The sequence below is a fragment of the Pan paniscus genome, chromosome 13, assembly GCF_029289425.2.
Source record: "Pan paniscus chromosome 13, NHGRI_mPanPan1-v2.0_pri, whole genome shotgun sequence".
Lineage (NCBI taxonomy): Eukaryota > Metazoa > Chordata > Mammalia > Primates > Hominidae > Pan > Pan paniscus.
The window spans coordinates 21,569,809-21,587,803 of NC_073262.2; the positions used below are offsets into that span (position 1 = coordinate 21,569,809).

The following is a 17,995-nucleotide window of genomic DNA, read 5'->3' on the forward strand; positions in this document are numbered from 1 at the left end:
TTAAATATTTCTTCTATTTTTTTTCTTTCTTCTCCATCTGGCATTCCCATTACATGTATATTATACCTTTTGTAGTTGTCCCACAGTTTTTGGATATTCTGTTTTTGTTTTTCAGTCTTTTTTCCTCTTTATTTTTCTGTTTTAGAAGTTTCTATTGCTATATCCTCAAGCTCAGAGATTCTCTCCTTAGCTGTGTCCAACCTGCTAATAAGCCTATCAAAGGCATTCTTCATTTCTGTTATTATGTTTTTGATCACTAGAATTTCTTTTTGGTTCTTCTTTAGGATTTCCATCTCTCTGCTTACACTTCCCATTTGTTCTTGCATGCTGTCTACTTATCCATAGAGCCCTTAGCATATTAATTATAGTTGTTTTAAATTCCCTGTCTGATAATTTTAGCATTTCTGCCATTTCTGGTTCTGATGCTTCCTTTGTCTCTTCAAACTGTTTTTTGCCTTTTAGTATGTCTTGTAATTTTTCCTTGATAGCCAGACATCATGTACTGGGTAAAAGGAACTGCTGTAAGCAGACTTCTGTAATGTGTTGGTAAAGTCACAGCAGGAGGGTATTCTACAATCCTGTGATTAAGTCTCAGTCTTTTAGTGAGCCTGTGCCTCTGGACTGTGAACTTCACAAGTACTTCTTAGTTGTCCCCCACCTGCTTAGGTGAGACAGAATGGCTAGTGGGCTGGAGCTAAGTCTTTTCATTCTCCCATGTGAAGACTAGAGCTAGCTAGAACTGGGTATTTCTCTTTCTGATTTCACAGCATGAACAAAGACACACTTATACTTTCCAAAAAAGTCTTATTCAGGTATAATTCACATATTATAAAATTTCCTAATTTAAAATGTACGATTCACTCTTTTTTAGTATATGCAACTATCACCACATGCAAGTTTAGAACATTTTTATAACCCCCCCAGAAAAACCCATACCAACACCTATATCCCACTCTCAAACTTTCCAGCCTCAGCCAAAGCCGATTTTACTTTCCATCTCTATAAATTTGCCTGTTCTGGACATTTTTTATAAATGGAACCATACAACATGAGGTCTAGTGTGACTGATTTCTTTCACTTTGCAATCATGTTTTCAAAGGCCATCAACTTGTAGCTTATCCAATTCAAATCACTACTTCATTCTTTTTCATTGCTGAATAACATTTCATTTAATGGATATAACACATTTTATTTATCCATTCATCAGTTGATAAACATATGGGTTGTTTCTACTTTGGGGCAATTATGAATAATGGTGCTATGAACATTTGTGTATATGTTTTTATGAGGATACATATTTTCATTTCTCTTGGTAAATACCTAGAAGTGGAATTGTTAGGTCATATGGTAAATCTATGTTTAATATTTTAAGAACTGCCAGACTGTTTTGCAAAGTGGCTGTACCATTTACATTTCCACCAGCAATGTATGAAGGTGGATCTCTTGAGCTCAGGAGTTCAAGACCAGCCTGGCCAACATGGTGAAATCCCATCTCCACCAAAAAATACAAAAAAGTTAGCTAGGTGTGGTTACACCGTTAAATTAGTATAATAACCCCCCCCCTTTTTTTTTTTTTGAGCTGGAGTTTCACTCTTGTCGCCCAGGCTAGAGTGCAGTGGTGCAATCTCGGCTCACTCAACCTCCGCCTCCCGGGTTCAAGTAATTGTCTTGCCTCAGTCTCCCAAGTAGCTGGGACTACAGGTGTGCGACACCACACCCAACTAATTTTTGTATTTTTAGTAGAGACGGGGTTTTGCCCTGTTGGTCAGTCTGGTCTCGAATTCCTGACCTCAGATGATCCACCCACCTCGGCCTCCCAGAGTGCTGGGATTACAGGCATGAGCCACCACACCTGGCCAACAACCACTTTTTTTTTCAAGCTTTTTTTCTTGAGACAGAGTTTCACTCTGTCACCCAGGCTAGAGGGAAGTGTCAGGATCTCGGCTCACTGCAACCTCTGCCTTCCAGGCTCAAACAATCCTCCCACCTCAGCCTCCTGAGTAGCTTGGACCACAGACATGCACCACCACACCTAACTAACTTTTTTGTATTTTTTGGTGGAGATGGGATTTCACCATGTTGGCCAGGCTGGTCTTGAACTCCTGAGCTCAAGAGATCCACCTGTCTCGGCCTCCCAAAGTGCTGGGATTACAGGCGTGAGTCACCACACCCAGCCTAACAACTACTTTCACAGCTAAAAAAGAAATACTGTACATGATGAGAAAGCACAAAGCTGATGGGAGACCATAAATTCAGCAAAAGGTGAATTCAGAAGGGTATGTTTTCCCTTTCACATAGAATCAATTGGGACAGAATTGTCAGAGGTTGTAGGATTTGTGTTTAATACCACTAATTCTGCTTTCTTACTTTGGGGTTGCCCCTTACTTTGGGGCTGCTTTTGCAGTCTGGGGAGAGCCTCTCTTAGGGTAGGATGAGACCTCAGCACATTTTCCCCAAGGTCCTGAATTGGGCTGGTATGTATTCGTCAGATGCATTTTCAGTGGCTGGATTTGATGGTTATAAATTTTCCTTACTGAGATAAAATTCTATGTGGGCACTTTCCAGCCACCTATAAACAACTTTGGTGGCTTGAGGTCTGGTAAAATGTATTTTGACAGCCTCTGTAAATAACAGAAAGTTGCATTCCAGTTTCTGTCCAACATTTCCAAGTCAAACACAGCATCTGTGGGGTACAGAGGACTTTCAGTTCTCTTTCCCTTCTGTAGGTTGAAACTGTGCTTTATAACTAGATATCCTAACCATTATGGCTGGTTAAAATTTGTAATTATTCAATATCTTAAACAGTATTATAGATAAAATACAATTTCAATCTTCCTATAATAAGTAAATATGGATATGCTTATATTAGATACAGAAATTTTATATTTTTCCATTCCCATGGTTCTAAAAAGATTCATGTTAATTCATCATGCTCTGTAGTTTACCCAACAGCGTCTTGCTGGTATCAGATAACTAGTTGAAACTTGGAGCAGGTCCAGTTGGTTGACCAGTTGCTCTCCCATCAACTCATTTTCCTTGCACCAAGCTGACTTTAATCAATTGATTAGCGTGCTCTAGACAAACCTGCCTGAAACTCACCTGGGGAAGTGATGACAAATCCAGGAGAGGATCCACTGTGGATCTGGTGGCTGAAGATCTGGTAAAATGATGCCATGAGCAGGGCCGCCATGGGCTCCTGCAGCAAGTGGACCATGTACTCATCTCAAGGCTATAGAGGCTCTGTAGCCTGCAGGGCCACATTAACAACATTCACAGAAGAGGCTCCTGGTGACTCCATTCCAAAGCCAGGATACTTTAGCTTCTTGAACTTTTATGTCATAAGGTCAGAAATTTACCAAAGGATGCTTTTCCTTACTTAGTGAATCTTATGGCTCCTTTTAGAAAGCGTGGGAACAACCAAGGTCAGAATATGATGTTTGAGTGTAACCAAATTCTCCTACTGCCCCTGGAGCTTAAAGCATCTGGGCCACATGGGAATGTGCACTCTTAAGCTAGTGCTAAGAAGGAAGATTGATGGTGAGAGTTTGCCCCCACATAGGCAGCCCCCAGTCTTGCATTGTGCCAATAAAGAGTCTCTAGGAGAGGGGGCTGAGAACCAGCTGTAACTGGGTTAAAATGCAGATGTCAGGAGAAGATGATCAAATTGATGTTCACAAGTGTTTTTTGAAGCCCTCCCTACTCGGAGAGAAAAAATTCACTTTTTTCAGCTTGTCAAGGGAAACACTGTTTACTCATATGAGTGACTCATTTTATGTGCCCCAAGCTTGAAGTTGATGGAAAGGAGCAGCAGCATTTTATGAAAGCATCTGACCAGGGTGATGAGCTCACGACATAGTTGTTCTTTACTTTCACCCCTATTTGGGTGTAGAATCCACAGTGAGCTTTTATTGCAAATTGATATTTGCATAAAACAATTCTTGTCATTTAACAACAGCCTAGCTGGGTGCACCTGTAGTCTCAGCTACTCAGGAGGCTGAGGCAGGAGGATCACTTGAGCCCAGGAGTTCGAGGATGTAGTGAGCTCTGATGGTGCCACTGCACTCTAGCCTGCAACAGAGCGAGACCTCATCACTAAGAAGTAAAGAATTTTTAAAAAGCCTAAATGTTTATTATAGGAAAAGTTCTTCCATACATTGTTGTGTAAAACTTCTTTAATTTAATATACCTTTGCTGACCTAATGTCAGTCTAGTTACTCATCTTGACCCAGTCTCTTTTATGAATTTTAGCAAGAAAAGAAAATCATCCAACCTCTAAACTATAGGGATCTGTAATGCAATAATAAAAGGGCGTACATATTTCTTCCTTTCATTTACCGAAGTGGGCGCCACCTTGATATAGTCAACAAAGGGAACTTTCAGTGGAAGACTTGGGTTATTCTTTTCAAAATTTTCTCACAAAATGTTAAATTCTAGACTTGTGGTTCCTAGAGAAAGCAAATGATAGACTGAAAAACCTAAGATGAAGAAAGCCAGTGTTGACCTTATAAAAGCCTACCTTGAAAATGGTGATACTCTGCTCTCCTCCCCTAGACTTTGTGCAAATGGGTCAATTGGTTTGCATGAGGCCAAGGGGTGGAGTGGTACAAATTTGGGAACAATGTCTAGAGCAGATGATTGTATGTACCAGGGGCAGTGGTTACAGGTGGAACCTTTTTCTTGTTTAGGGTTTTCTGTCTAGTCTGTATAAACTCTTGGAATGATTCATTACATTCAACAGCATGTACACATTGTGGCTTCTGTGAAACTACCAAGCTAGTATCAGTACTGAGAAGTAAGAAACTTTAAACTACTATTAGAAAAAGTGTTCATGGATGAATTCCCACGAATATTTAAGAATATAACATAGGGAATTTCAGAGTCTGCGCCACAGTACCTTCCTGGAAGGAGCAAAGGTGACAGTTGTGGATGGTTTTTGGCCCTGGAGAGACACCCCTACATTGAGAGTGCTCTCTGGGTTCTCTTCCTCCTTGCCTGATTAATACAGCTATCAAACCTGACACCTGAACACTGCACAAGTAGCCACCTTTGGCCACTGCTTCTGCTGCAGCAGCCCAGGTTTGTAGTATCTGCACACACATGCATGCACACACACACACACACTCACATACATGCACTTCTAATGTAGTTTCTAGCATGTGATTATGTAATGCTTGTCAAAATATTTAGAATAGAGTAACTACCAACCCATTCACTGAACTGACTATAATTTCTTAAATAATTTTTTTAATTAAATCTGCCCCAAATTTCTCACCCCAGATTCTTATATACTGCAATTTCAAAACCACAAGTATTTGAATTTAAGTTGCTTTGTTTTTTAAAAATGGATTTCTTACTCCAGCACCAAGTGAGCTTCTTGTTTTAATTATTGCTGGTGGGTAAGGTATTGGGACCAGTAAACTGGCAGCTGGGGATCCTGCCGGCTCTTTCAGGCCAAACGTTATTATGGGTCATTTAGCTCTGAGGAAGTGTGGTTTGAAGATGGTCAGTGTGTGGTTTCTTCTGCTGCCTACTCTAAGAGAAAAGGCTAGCAGCAGTTTTTAGTGTGTCCTCTTATCTTTCCCCAATAAATGCTATAGTTTTCTCAACAAAAAAAGAAATTAGTCTGCAGGATGCTTTTCATGTCCCTTCACATCCATCTTAGCTGCCTTCCTCCCCTCGACCATGGCTTTCACTCCTGATGCCAGCTCGCCCTGTTCTCGGGCCCCAGCCACAGGCCCTGCTCCCACCTCCAGTCGGCCCTCCTGAATCTCCTTCCTCACCCCACCTTCCTCCATGTTATCTGCAACTCTGGTGAGGTGCAAAGAGCTATTGTCAAATGTGTTAATTATATTAATACTTTCATCTTAAGTGCAGTTAATATTTAATTTTTAATCAGTATTTTATACTGTACGATTTCACTCATATGAAGTATTTAGAGTAGTCGGATTCACAGAGACAAAATAAAATGGTGGTTGCCCGGGGCTGTGGGGAAGCAGAATGGGGAGTTGGTGTTTAATGAATATAGCATTTCAGTTTTGCAAGATGAAAAAGTTTTGTGGGCAGACAGTGGTAATAGTTTCACAATAGCATGGCTGTACTTAATGCCACTGAATGGTACACTTAAAATGGTTAAAATAGTACATTTTATATTGGGTACATTTTACCACATTTGTTTTAAAAACCTGTGTTTTTGAAATATGAATAGGGTACATATGATCTCTGCAGATGACAGATATCATGTCATCTGGTCACCTCTAACTTGTTCTGAATTCAAGTTATCTTCCAGAGAAATGCCTTCACTTCGTTTACCAAGTATGAAGAGGTGGCCTTATTTAATTCAGTTTGTTCCCTAGTGTCTTCAGAATTCTTCCTTTTCTTAAATTGCTGGGACAGAGGTGAAGGTGGAGGGGTGGGAGCAGCTTTACCAATAGGTGGGACTAAGTCAGGTTGAAGAGGGAACTGAACTAAGGGCTAGGAAGTCAAAGGTCAGGCCAGGAGAGAAACCATCAAGCCCCCTTGACTCTTCCATTCCACTCACTTTTTTCTTTTAACCTTAAACTAAAGTTTTATTTGGGAATTTTAACTTCATTTCTTTTCCGTCAACTTTTATTTTAGGTTCGGGGGTACATGCACATATTTGTTACACAGGTAAACCCATTTCACAGGGGTTTATTTTACAGATCATTTCATTACCCAGGTACTATGCCTAGTACCTAATAGCCAGTAGTTATTTTTTCTGCCCCTCTCCCTCCTCTCACCCTCCACACTCCAGTAGGCCCCAGGGTGTGTTGTTTACCTCTATGTGTTCATGTGTTCTCATCATTCAGCTCTCACTTATAAGTGAAAACATGCGGTATTTGGTTTTCTGTTTCTGCATTAGTTTGCTATTTGATTCCCTTTACCTCTAATATTGGTCTAAGTTTAATCTAAAATGAGGGTGGTGTTTAATTCTCTAGGTGTAAAAAATAAGTAAATGCTTGTTACTTAAACGTTTCTTTATGTAAATTTCTGTTTATCTTTATTTGATTATATCATTAAAATTTGTGGGACTACCGTACTTCTGGTCTGAAGCTCCAATCCCAGTGAGATTGATTGTGTCTTTGAAAACAAGATAAGCAACACAGGAAAGTTCAAAAGAACATAAATTATCTTAGATAAAAGAGCATTATTTGAAAGTTGAAACCTATTTTACCCTCAGCTCTTTATAGCTCTTCAAATTGTTGCCCGTTTCTTTGGGGATTAGGGTTTAATCAGACAGCTAATATTGTGCCTTATTTCCTTCTGTTTTTGTTGATCACATTCTGAATATAGCAATTTATATCTAAAGCTTAAATGAAAATAACTGGCGAGTTCCCTGACTTTCTTCCTTCTCTCTATGTGTATGCCGGTCCTTGAGAGGAGGTTGGTAACATTTTATAAAAGGTCTTGGCATTTGCCTCAGCTCCAGCTGCTATAGCAAATTCCCATAGACTGGGAGGCTTAAAGAACAGACATTTCTCACATATCTAGACTGAGAATTGTGAGATCAGGGGCCAGCATGGCTGAGCTCTGGTGGGGGCCCTCTTCCAGCTTTCCTCACATGGGGTGGTGGGGAGGGGCTCCAGTCCCTTCCTCTTCCTAAAAGGACACTAATCCCATCAGAGGGTGCCACCCTCATGACCTCATCTCAACCAAATCACCTTCCTAAGTTCCCACCTCCATCATGGGAATTGGGGCTTCCACATATGAATTTTGAGGAGACACAAACAGTCCATAGCGGGATGTTATAGTCCTTTTTTGATGGTTGCTTATTAGAAGAAATGCCCTCTAAAAAGCTTAACAAAAAAGGCACAGAGGGATCAGTTTCAAAGAGAGCAGCAGGAGGGAAGGGGACTGCAATGTAAACAACGCAATGCCAGGAGCTTTTCTGTAATATTAGAGACCTACAAGAGGGGCTATAGTACAGCAGGTAAGAGCTCAGGTTCTAGAGACCTGGCTTGAAAACTCCACTTCACCATTTATTAACCATGTGACCTTGGACCTCTCTATAGATCAGTTTATGTATCTATAAAATGAGGATAATAATAATACTTACCTCATAGGGTTGTTAAGGGAGTTAGATGACATATAAGCACAACAGCTGATACATATTAAGAGATAGTACCAAAACAAAGACTTTAAGATTGCTAAATTAAGATGGCATCCAGAAATGGGGTAAGATAATCATTCGCTGAAGGAGAAATGAAGCAGGAAAGAGAATGTTCTTTGGTTTCCTTTTTCTGTATAAAAACCACCCCGAAGGTAGTAGCTTAATATATTATAACAACAGTCATTTATTTTGCTCATGGAGCTACAACTTGGGCATGGCCTGATGGGGAGTGCTCCCCTCTGCTCCATGCACAGCCGGCTAGGGCTGCTCAACTGGGAGCTGAAAGACCCACTCTCAAGATGGTCCACTCAAATACTGGCTATTATCTGGGAGCTCAGATGGCCTGAGGGCTGGAAGTCTGGTTCTGTCCTGGTAGGTCTCTCCACAGGCTACTTGGGCTTCCTTACAACATGGTGACAAGGCTCTAGAATGAGCATCCCAAGAGAAATGGAAGATACCAGTTGCTTAGGCCTTGGCCTTAAGAAACAGGTACAGCATCATTTCCACTGTATTCTATTAGTTAAGTAGTCCTAGAGCCCAGAATCAAGGACGAACACATAGACTCCACCTCTAAGTGGAAAGAGTGTTGAAGAGTTTGTAGACTTATTTGAAACCTGCCACAACAGGTAACCCCAAAGCTTGCCCAGGCTCTGGATTATTTCGTGAGTCTTCTGTACCTTCGGAGGGGAAAGAATGGCACACGATATATCATTGTTGTCCACATCCTTTGATCTATGAATGATTCTCGTATCAACGAGCAGTTGACAATGGAAAAGTCCTACTAAATTGACTTAACCCTAAAATGAGATCACTGGGCCTATTAACTCCAAGCTTCACTTGGTAGTGATACCACCACATGTTATTGTCTATGTTATAGCTTACCTTATCCATACGTCTCTATGTGAAGGCTTTCTTTTATCTTGATGTTTCCCTCAAATTTCATACAAGTATAATAACTAATGGTTAATGTATTGTGCCCTCTGAACCTAGTCATCATGGAAAAAGTTAGCATTTGTCATGCTTGTTGTCAGTTAACCTTCTTTTTCCAGAAAAGAAGCCAAATCCTATTATGGTAAACTAGCCTCTTCACTCTCCTCTCTAGATATCGGGATTTTTTAGTTAGAGTATATTTTTAATTAGACAGTATATTTGATTTTATGTTAAGTAAGTTCAAGATCATTTGTTCTAGAGAAAGGACAAGAAAGAAATTTGAATTTCTATTAAGTCATTTTATTATATTTACTTTCTGTAAGGCAAATTTTGCTCTCTTCTAATAGGCATAAAATTTCCACATGATTGTAACATAAAAGTCTACTGTTTAAAAGGTTTGAGTTCAATTTTATTCAAATAAGGGATAATTATTTTAAAGTACTTAATATATTTTTATGTATAGCCTTAGCATAATTGATAAAATGTTTAAATAATAAGGTAAGAGGGATAAAAGTTGTAGTTACTTCCAAAAGCACTAACATGTACTTGCCTTAATATTTTAGTTGCCTGATTCCTATAAGTTACAGAAGAGCTCTAATTCAGTATCCTATTCACTTCTCAGAAATAACAGGCACGAGATATATATATATACATATATATATGTTTCTTCATTGTATATCAGATTTAATGGTATTTAACAATGAGAATTTAGTTTAAAATGTAAAATTCCACCCAGACTCTAATAGGATTCTGTCTCTTTAAATATGAAGAACTTCTAAATAAACTTCATATTAGCCAAAATTCCTTTTGACTCAAATTCATCTGGACTGTCTTTGATTTATTATTATGGTGGCCATGCAAACTAATTTGACATGCATAATATGCACAGCAGTAGTGAAAGCAAACGTTCAGCAATTCCACTGAAAACTGTACTACTTGCACTGCTATATCTGCTTCTGAATTATGGTACTTGGAATTTTGTGCCCTTAAGGAACTGTTTGTTTTTCCAGACTGGCTAATGCATCAGGAACTTGGCTTCAAATAATTATTATTAAACAAATACCCTGACACCTTTTCTATGGGACTTATCAGAGCTGTGAAATTAATTGAAAATTGAGTATATGTAACAAATGGGAAAAGCCCCAGGAGTTTTTGTTTGTTTCAATTCAGGAAAATGCAAACATGCAGCTTTTAGCAGAGGAGCCCTGAGTATCAGACTTTGCTTTGCCGGGACAGCTTTGAGCAGACCCCTGGGTTACTGACCTAGGGCAACACAGCCTGTGTGGCTGTGTGAGTCCACTGGCGTCATCTTCAAAGACCATATTTGGGCCTTTTAACACTTCACATTGCACATTACCCAAGGCCTGCTTAGGTTCTGAGGGTCAGAAATACCTCACACGCATGTGTAACTAACTTGTAATGTTAGTTTTATCTACCCAGCGCTGGTAGAATAGCTGACACTCAGTGGGGCCTGAGCACCTATTAGCATGAATTGCCTTACCTTCATATATTCTGTTTTTCAGAATTAGGAAACATCTCACAGAGTGAAGATTGACTGCATACCTCTAACAGAGCCTGATTTAAGACAGGATTTGTGAGTTTGGTAGACAATCCTATGAAGTTTTCATTTTGCTGTTGACTGAAGACCATACTCTGTACAGTGACCCTTATTCAGAATTTTTATCAGAAACCTAGGGCCCCTGAACATGAGTATATAAAGTCTGATGCAGGCCTATACCCTGTTGGGGATCTCATGTGCTCACAGTACAGCTACGCTCCTCTCAAAGAGACGTCATAGCTAAGGAACAATGTTTTAAAAACAAGTACCAGTGCAAATTAATTAGAAACAGGGCACTGCCTGACGTTAGGAACTCTGCATTCAGAGTGTAGATCTCTCAAAAGTACAGTGAGAGACATCTGGTCAGGATGAAGCAGTGTGCTCAAACTGCAATGAACCTTTTTTGTGCAAAATTACTAGTTAGTGACAAAATATAAAGAGACCTCCAAAAAGACACACTCAGGCTCAGAAACAAGCCGAACAACTCCACAGAGCAGGAACAGCATAGAAATGCTGAGTGGGTTGCAGGATGGAGCCACAGATTTGCAGGCTCCAGGTTTTGAAGCAGTCAGCCAGTGTTGGAGACCACTCCATGGGGTAAAGGAGACTGCAAGTGTTTCATTGATTCAGGGGATCCGCACTTGGCCTTCAGCCAGGAGAAGAGGTAAGCTGCCCCACCTTTGCACTTCCCACGAAAGGAAGCTGGAAACCCTCTGCTGACCTGTTGCCTGGGCCTGGGGCCTTGTCCCTGGTTGTGGACAGAGGACGGTGTAAGGGACAGTACTAACCAGCTTGTGGTGCAGAGGTGAGCCATGTTACCTGCTGGCCCAGTGACTGAGTTCACTGTAGCACTCAAATAGCTGGCTGGCAGGAACCCCAATATGCAATTATAAAATTGAATATAGATTAAATCCTTTTACTCAAAATGAGCCTGCAAATCCAAATTCCAAAACACACGAATAAATCTTGTGCTAAGAAAGCCAAAACCCAACAATCAGAATATAATTGAATGACATTAATTATTAAAAACAGTTTAATAAAACTTTAAAATAGATACACTTAGGATTCTCAATGAGATGATTGAGGCAAACTTCCATTTTAAAATGTCAAGAAATTATGAAACAAAAATAGATGGACATTGTTTTAAAGATCAGGTAGATAAAAAGAAACATTTAGAAATCTTAAAAATTCAAAATATAGCCACCGAAAACTTAAATCTCAATAGACTGAATAAACTCTATACTGGACACAATTGAAGAAAATATTAATAGATTGGAAGATAGTAATAATACAGGAATTCACCCAGTATAGAGTACATAGAGGTTACATTTTACATGAAGGGAAATTAGGGGGTATGGAAGCTAGACTGAAAAGCTCCAAGATATATGTGTCTAATAAATTGGAGTTCTGTCAGGAGAGAGTGGAGGGAATGGTACAGAATAATACCAAGCTTTTCAGAATTAAAGATAATTATGAAGATTTGGTAAGTGCATTCAAATATGAATATCTAGCAGGATAAAGATAAATTTCTACCTAGACACGTAAGAGTCAAGCTGCAGAGCATCAAGAATAACGAGAAATCTTGCCTGTAATTCCAGCACTCTGGGAGGCCAAGGCAGGAGAATCACTTGAACCCAGGAGTTTGAGACCAGCCTGGGAAACAAAGTGAGATCCCATCTCGATAAAAAATGAATAAATAAATAAGAAAAAAAAGAGAAACCTTAAAAAGCTGCCAGAGAGAAAAGAGTGATAATCTACAAAAAAGTGACAACAGTTCTTCATCAGCAACAAACAATTAAGGAAAGATGTGGAGTAAATATTTTCAAAATGCCAAGGGAAAATAAACCGTCAACCTAAAATTTTCCCCAAGGAAGAAAATAAAAAATAAGTTTATTTACATAAGAATTTCCCACACACAATCCTCACTAAAAGAAAATTTAAGAGGCATATGCCAGCAAGAAGAAAAACATATTCAGAAAATAGCCATGGGAATGGAAGGAGAATGGCAAACACCAAAATTAGTTACATATGTTGGTGAATTTAACTAATTAACCATTTTTAAAAGTCAGTACTTTTTGTTGTTTAAGCTAAAACTACAACTCAACATAGCATATACAAGATGGAGGGGTAAGAAAGAGTCTTCAATAGGCAGGTAGGGCTGACCACACTGTATTTGGGAGGATAGAAATACTAGGTATGTTTAGACTTTGTTGGGAATTTTCAATAAGTAAGACATATCTTTTTTTTTTTTTTTTTTTTTTTTTTGACAGGGCCTGTGCTCTGTCACCCAGGCTGGAGTGCAGTGATGCGCTCTCGGCTCACTAGAACCTCCGCGTTCCAGGCTCCAGCCATCAGCCCATCTCAGCCTCCCGAGCAGCTGGGACTACAGGCACACGCAACTGTGCCCAGCTAATTTTTGTATTTTTTGTAGAGATGGGGTTTTGTTACATTGCCCAGGCTGGTCTTGAAGTCCTAAGCTCAAGTGGTCTGCCCGCCTCGGCCTCCCAAAGTGCTTGGATTACAGGCGTGAGCCACAGCACCCAGCTGTCAATAAGACATATCTTTAAAAAATTTAGAGTAATAATTAAAATTATAGAAATGCAATCTATAGCTGCCAAGTCATAGGAGGAAAAAAAGTAGAAATATAGAAGCAATCAGTCCAGCAAGAGGCAAAAGAACAAAAATGAAGCAAAGTTGTTTTTTAGAAAACACAAAACAAGGTGGTAGAAATAAGTTCAAATATATCTATTATTAATTGTAACAAATGAAAACCTATTAAACTCACCTATTAAAAGGAAAAGATTATCCTACCTGCTAAACATTTTTTAATCCAGCTATATCCTGCTTTCTGGAGACACACCTAAAATAAAACTTTTCAGGAAGCTTGAAAATGAAGGAATGAAAGAGGTATGTATACCAAGCAAATTTTAACGAAAAGAAAACTCATTAAGTGGGAAAAAAAAGCTTAGAAATAGACAAAAATTTCCTTGACCTGATAAAGGCTATCACAAACTTTCTAGAAACATCATTCTTAGTGGTAAAAAATTAAAGTATTTCCAGTAAAGTCAAAATAAGAAAAAGATGCTCTCTTCACTTCCATTCAGTATTATACTAGAAGTCATCAATGCAATGATCAGAAAAAAATACATGAATTATAACAGTTGGGAAAGTAAATAGGAAATAGTCTCTTTTTTTTTTTTTTTTTTTTTTAGATTTTATGACTCACACTGGGATTATAGGCGCAAGCCACTGTGCCTGGCCTACACTGTATAATTTTCTACATAGAAAATCTAAGGAAATCTACAGATAAACTTTTACAACCCATAAAAGACTTTAGCAGGGTTTTAGATCAAAATCCAAAAGTAGCATTGCAATACACTAGTAATAATGAATTGTAAAAGACAAACATTCCATTCACTATGATACAGAAGCTATAAGATACCTGGTGCTATGGTCTGAATGTTTGTTTCCCCCTCAAAATGTATATGTTTAAATCTAACCCCCAAGGTGATCTATTAGGAGGTGGGGCCTTTGGGAGGTGATGAGGCCATGAGGGTAAAGCCCTCATGAACAGGATTAGTGTCCTTATAAAAGAGATCTGGAGAGCTTCGTAGCCCCTTCCATTATGTGAAGACACAGTGAAAAGATGGTCATCTATGAACCAGGAAGTGGGCCTGCACCAGACACCAAATCTGCCAGCACCTTGATCTTGGACTTCCCAGCCTCCAGAACTGTGAGGAATAAATTTCTGTTGTTCATAAGCCACCCAGTCTGTGGTATTCTGTGACAGCAACCCAAACATACCAAAACACCTAGGGAAAAACTTAACCAAAATGTACAAGCTCATTATGGAGACACTTATAAAATTTGATTGAGGACATAAAATTAAACCTTAATAAATTAGAGACATACCACGTTTATAGTTTAGAGCAGATTTCCATTTTCTCCAAAACAATGATTGATAAAACTGACTACCTTAAAATTAAAAATTTATGTCCAACAAAAAACACCATAAATAAATCAAAAAATAAACTATGGCTTGGAAAAGATACTTGCAATGCATATAATTAACTAAATTAATATTAGAATTTACAAATGAGGCCAGTCATGATGTCTCATGCATGTAATCCCAACACTTTGGGAGGCCAAGGCAAGAGGATCACTTGAGCCCAGGAGTTCGAGACAAGCCTGGGCAACATAGTGGGAACTCATCTCTACAAAAAATTTAAAAACTAGCTAGGTATGGTGATGCACACCCGTGGTCCCAGCTACTCAGGAGACTGAGGTGGGAGGATCACTTCAGCCCAGAACATCAAGGCTGCAGTGAGCTATGATTATGCCACTGCACCCCAGACTGGGTGACAAAGTGAGACTGTGTCTCAAAAAAAAAAAAAGAATTTACAAATGAATAAGAGAACAAAACCAATGAATAGAGAAATGGGCAAAGGATATGCACAGGCAATTCACAGGAGAGGGAACCCAAATGAATACACAGGAATAGAAACTCAACCTCAAAAGAATGAGAATGAAAGTGAAATGAGATGGCATTTCACCTCCATCAGGTTGACAGAAGTTAAAATGCCTGAGAATCCTAAATGTTGGTAAGCAATAGAAACTCTCCTATTCTGCTAGTAAAGGTGTAAATTGGTAAAGGGCTTTGAAAAATATTTTAGTCGTATCTAGTAAATTTAATATTTTTACTTTGCTACTAACCAGAAGTCCCATTTGGGGTTATTCCTAAAGTAGCTCTACTGCAGGTGCATGTGGAGTCATGAAGTAGGATCTTCACTGCCACATTGCAATAGTGAAAAAATGCAAACAACCTAAATGCCCATCAACAGGAGAGTGGCTGAATAAAGTGTGGTATAATTATATAACGGAATACTCTTCACTCGTTAAAATGAATGCACAGACCTTTACATATATCCATGGATAAATCTCAAAAACATAGTTTGAGCAAAAATAGCAAGTTTCAGAGCAATATTGTTAAAAAACAAACAACGTACTATATATTTTATACATACCACATATTTTTATGCATACATATGTAAGTAGTAATATTACTAGAATGCATGAGAATGGTAGAACAGTGAATACAGGGTAGGGGTCACTTATAAAATGTGATTGAGGACATAAAATTAAACTTGAATAAATTAGAGACATGCCATGTTCATAGTTTGGAACAGATTTCAATTTTCTCCAAAATAAAGGTTGATAAACCTGACTATCTTAAAGCAGGGAGGAAGAGGGAGAGAATTGGGGAAGGAGCTACAGGGAGCTTCAACTCTTTTGCAATGTTTTATTTCTTTAAAAACATAATGCTGATATACCCAAAGCAAAAGATTTGTTAGAGCTCAGTAGTAGATAAAGGGGTCGTTATTTTATTGTTCTTTACATTTTTCTTTATATTTGAAATATTTCACAGATTTTTTAAAGATAATGAATTTTAAAGTCAAATAAAAATGTTTTGGGCATAATTTTAAAAGCCACATGTGAGTTATGTCATATCCCCAAAATTGCTACTGAAAAAAGGGTTATTTCGCTTCACACCAACAAATATTTGTTGAGCCTTTGGTCCATGCGACACTCTGGGATACACTGGAGACCCAAATGGACTTGGTCTTTGCCTTCATAGGACTCTGAATCTCCAGGGAAGACAGACACTGGGCAGGTAGGGAAGCCTGTGATTATTGGAGAAGTCCACAGACAGATGGGTTCGGATGGGTCCTGCCCAGAAGGTAGAGCCCAGCTGGTCTGGCAGCTCTGCTCAAACCAGATTACAACTGTGTTCTCCTGGGAATATGAACTGGAAAATGAGAGGGGATGGGCTGTTGGCAGGGAGACCAGAAGCTAAGAGGATAAGAGGCAGGAGGGCTGTGATGGGGTGAGGGCTCAGAAGGTATGGGGTAGAGAAGAGATGTACAGAGTCAAAGATGAAGCTGGCTGGTGGCTTAACGAGAAGGGAGGGGGTGCAAAAAAATCAGGAATGCAGGGAGTGGCTGGGTCACTTGAAAGGAAGCACTTGACTTCCTACTGCTGCAAGGGGACCCGATAACCTGCCCCCAGCACTGCATAGGATGTAGAATTACCCTGGAGAGCTCTGCTCCCCCAGGCAGTCAACTCTGGATGACTTGGATTGCCCTGATTGAAGGAGAGGACATTATGGGAAGCATGGGGCACTCCAAGAAATGCCACTGCTGCCACACCTCCTGGGGTGCTGTAAGCAACAGCTTCAAGCTAGCTTAGAGGTCCGCCTTGTCTTGGGGTGACAGACCATTTCTGAATACATAGACCTCCTCCACGTTCTCTAATGGTTGCTGGACTTCTGACCAAATAAAGAGTACCTAGCCTATTTCAATCAAACACAGCCCAAAGTGTGGTTTCTTCCACACTGTCCCGTCCAGGCTCTGTGAAAGGCCAGGGGTCTCCCAGGCTTTCTATAAGCCCATCTATTTGGCCTTTCCTTGGTTCAGTGAGGCCGAGCTGTGTGGTAGAGACTGCCTTTTCCCTACTGCTGCAACTCTGGAAAATAAACCTAACAGTACTCGAGAGGTAGCAAGGACAGTGGGGTGAGGAGTATGGATACCCAGCACAATCAACTACATTAAATCATGGTTCTGCCACTAACTAACTACGTCACCTTGTGTGGAACACTTACCCTCTCTTGTGCCTCAGTTTCCTCTTCTGTAAGTGGGGATAATCACGGCACCACCTCATAGGATTAAAATAGTTAATACATGGGAAATGCATGGGGTTACTCCTGGCACACAGGAAGTGCCAGATCAGCATTGGCAGTCATCACTGTTTATTACATAACTTGAGTCTCCATTCCTTGCTACCAAAAGAACCAGTTATAAAGAAAAATAATATTTTTATTTTCTTTTTTGTTTGTTTTGCAGCAAAACTTATGTTATTCCTTTGCAGTGCAGCTGCCCTGTAGATTTTGAGTTTTACATCACTTTGATTCAGTCTCATCAAGCCTTTGCTATTGAGCCAACATCAGGTAAGGAGTGTCAAGATTTCAAGTTCTAAAAACAAGAATAAGCTGCATTCGAATGTTATATTTTCAAACACATAACAGTGATGAATTTTACACATAACTGACATGATGTAAAATGGAATTGGACACGTCAGAATAATGACACTTTGGGATCATTTGAATCATGCAGATAATTTTTAATAATGTTCAGGTAAGTTTCGTCCATGATCGAAACTTGAAATCAGAAATTGATCCATTCCAATGCTAAGTTTGGCTCCTGGTACATCCTTGGTTTTGTATCCACCTTATAATTCAATTTCAGATAAAATAGGAATCTTCTTTCTTCCAGAGCTTTCAGAATCTTAGCGAAGGGTCTGATGAATTTGTCTCATTGGTGGTG

At 39.4% G+C, this 17,995-nt stretch overlaps 1 protein-coding gene across 19 annotated transcripts in view; it reads left to right on the plus strand.

Annotated features, from left to right (window-relative positions):
• CFAP221 (cilia and flagella associated protein 221) overlaps positions 1–17,995 on the plus strand; it is a 119,189-nt gene that overhangs the window by 25,169 nt on the left and 76,025 nt on the right. For all 19 annotated transcript variants that reach the window (XM_057301386.1, XM_034953950.2, XM_034953951.3 and 16 more), the window contains one exon: positions 17,516–17,619. In XM_057301386.1, the coding sequence (XP_057157369.1) occupies positions 17,516–17,619 (104 nt within the window). The remainder of the gene's footprint in view (positions 1–17,515; positions 17,620–17,995) is intronic.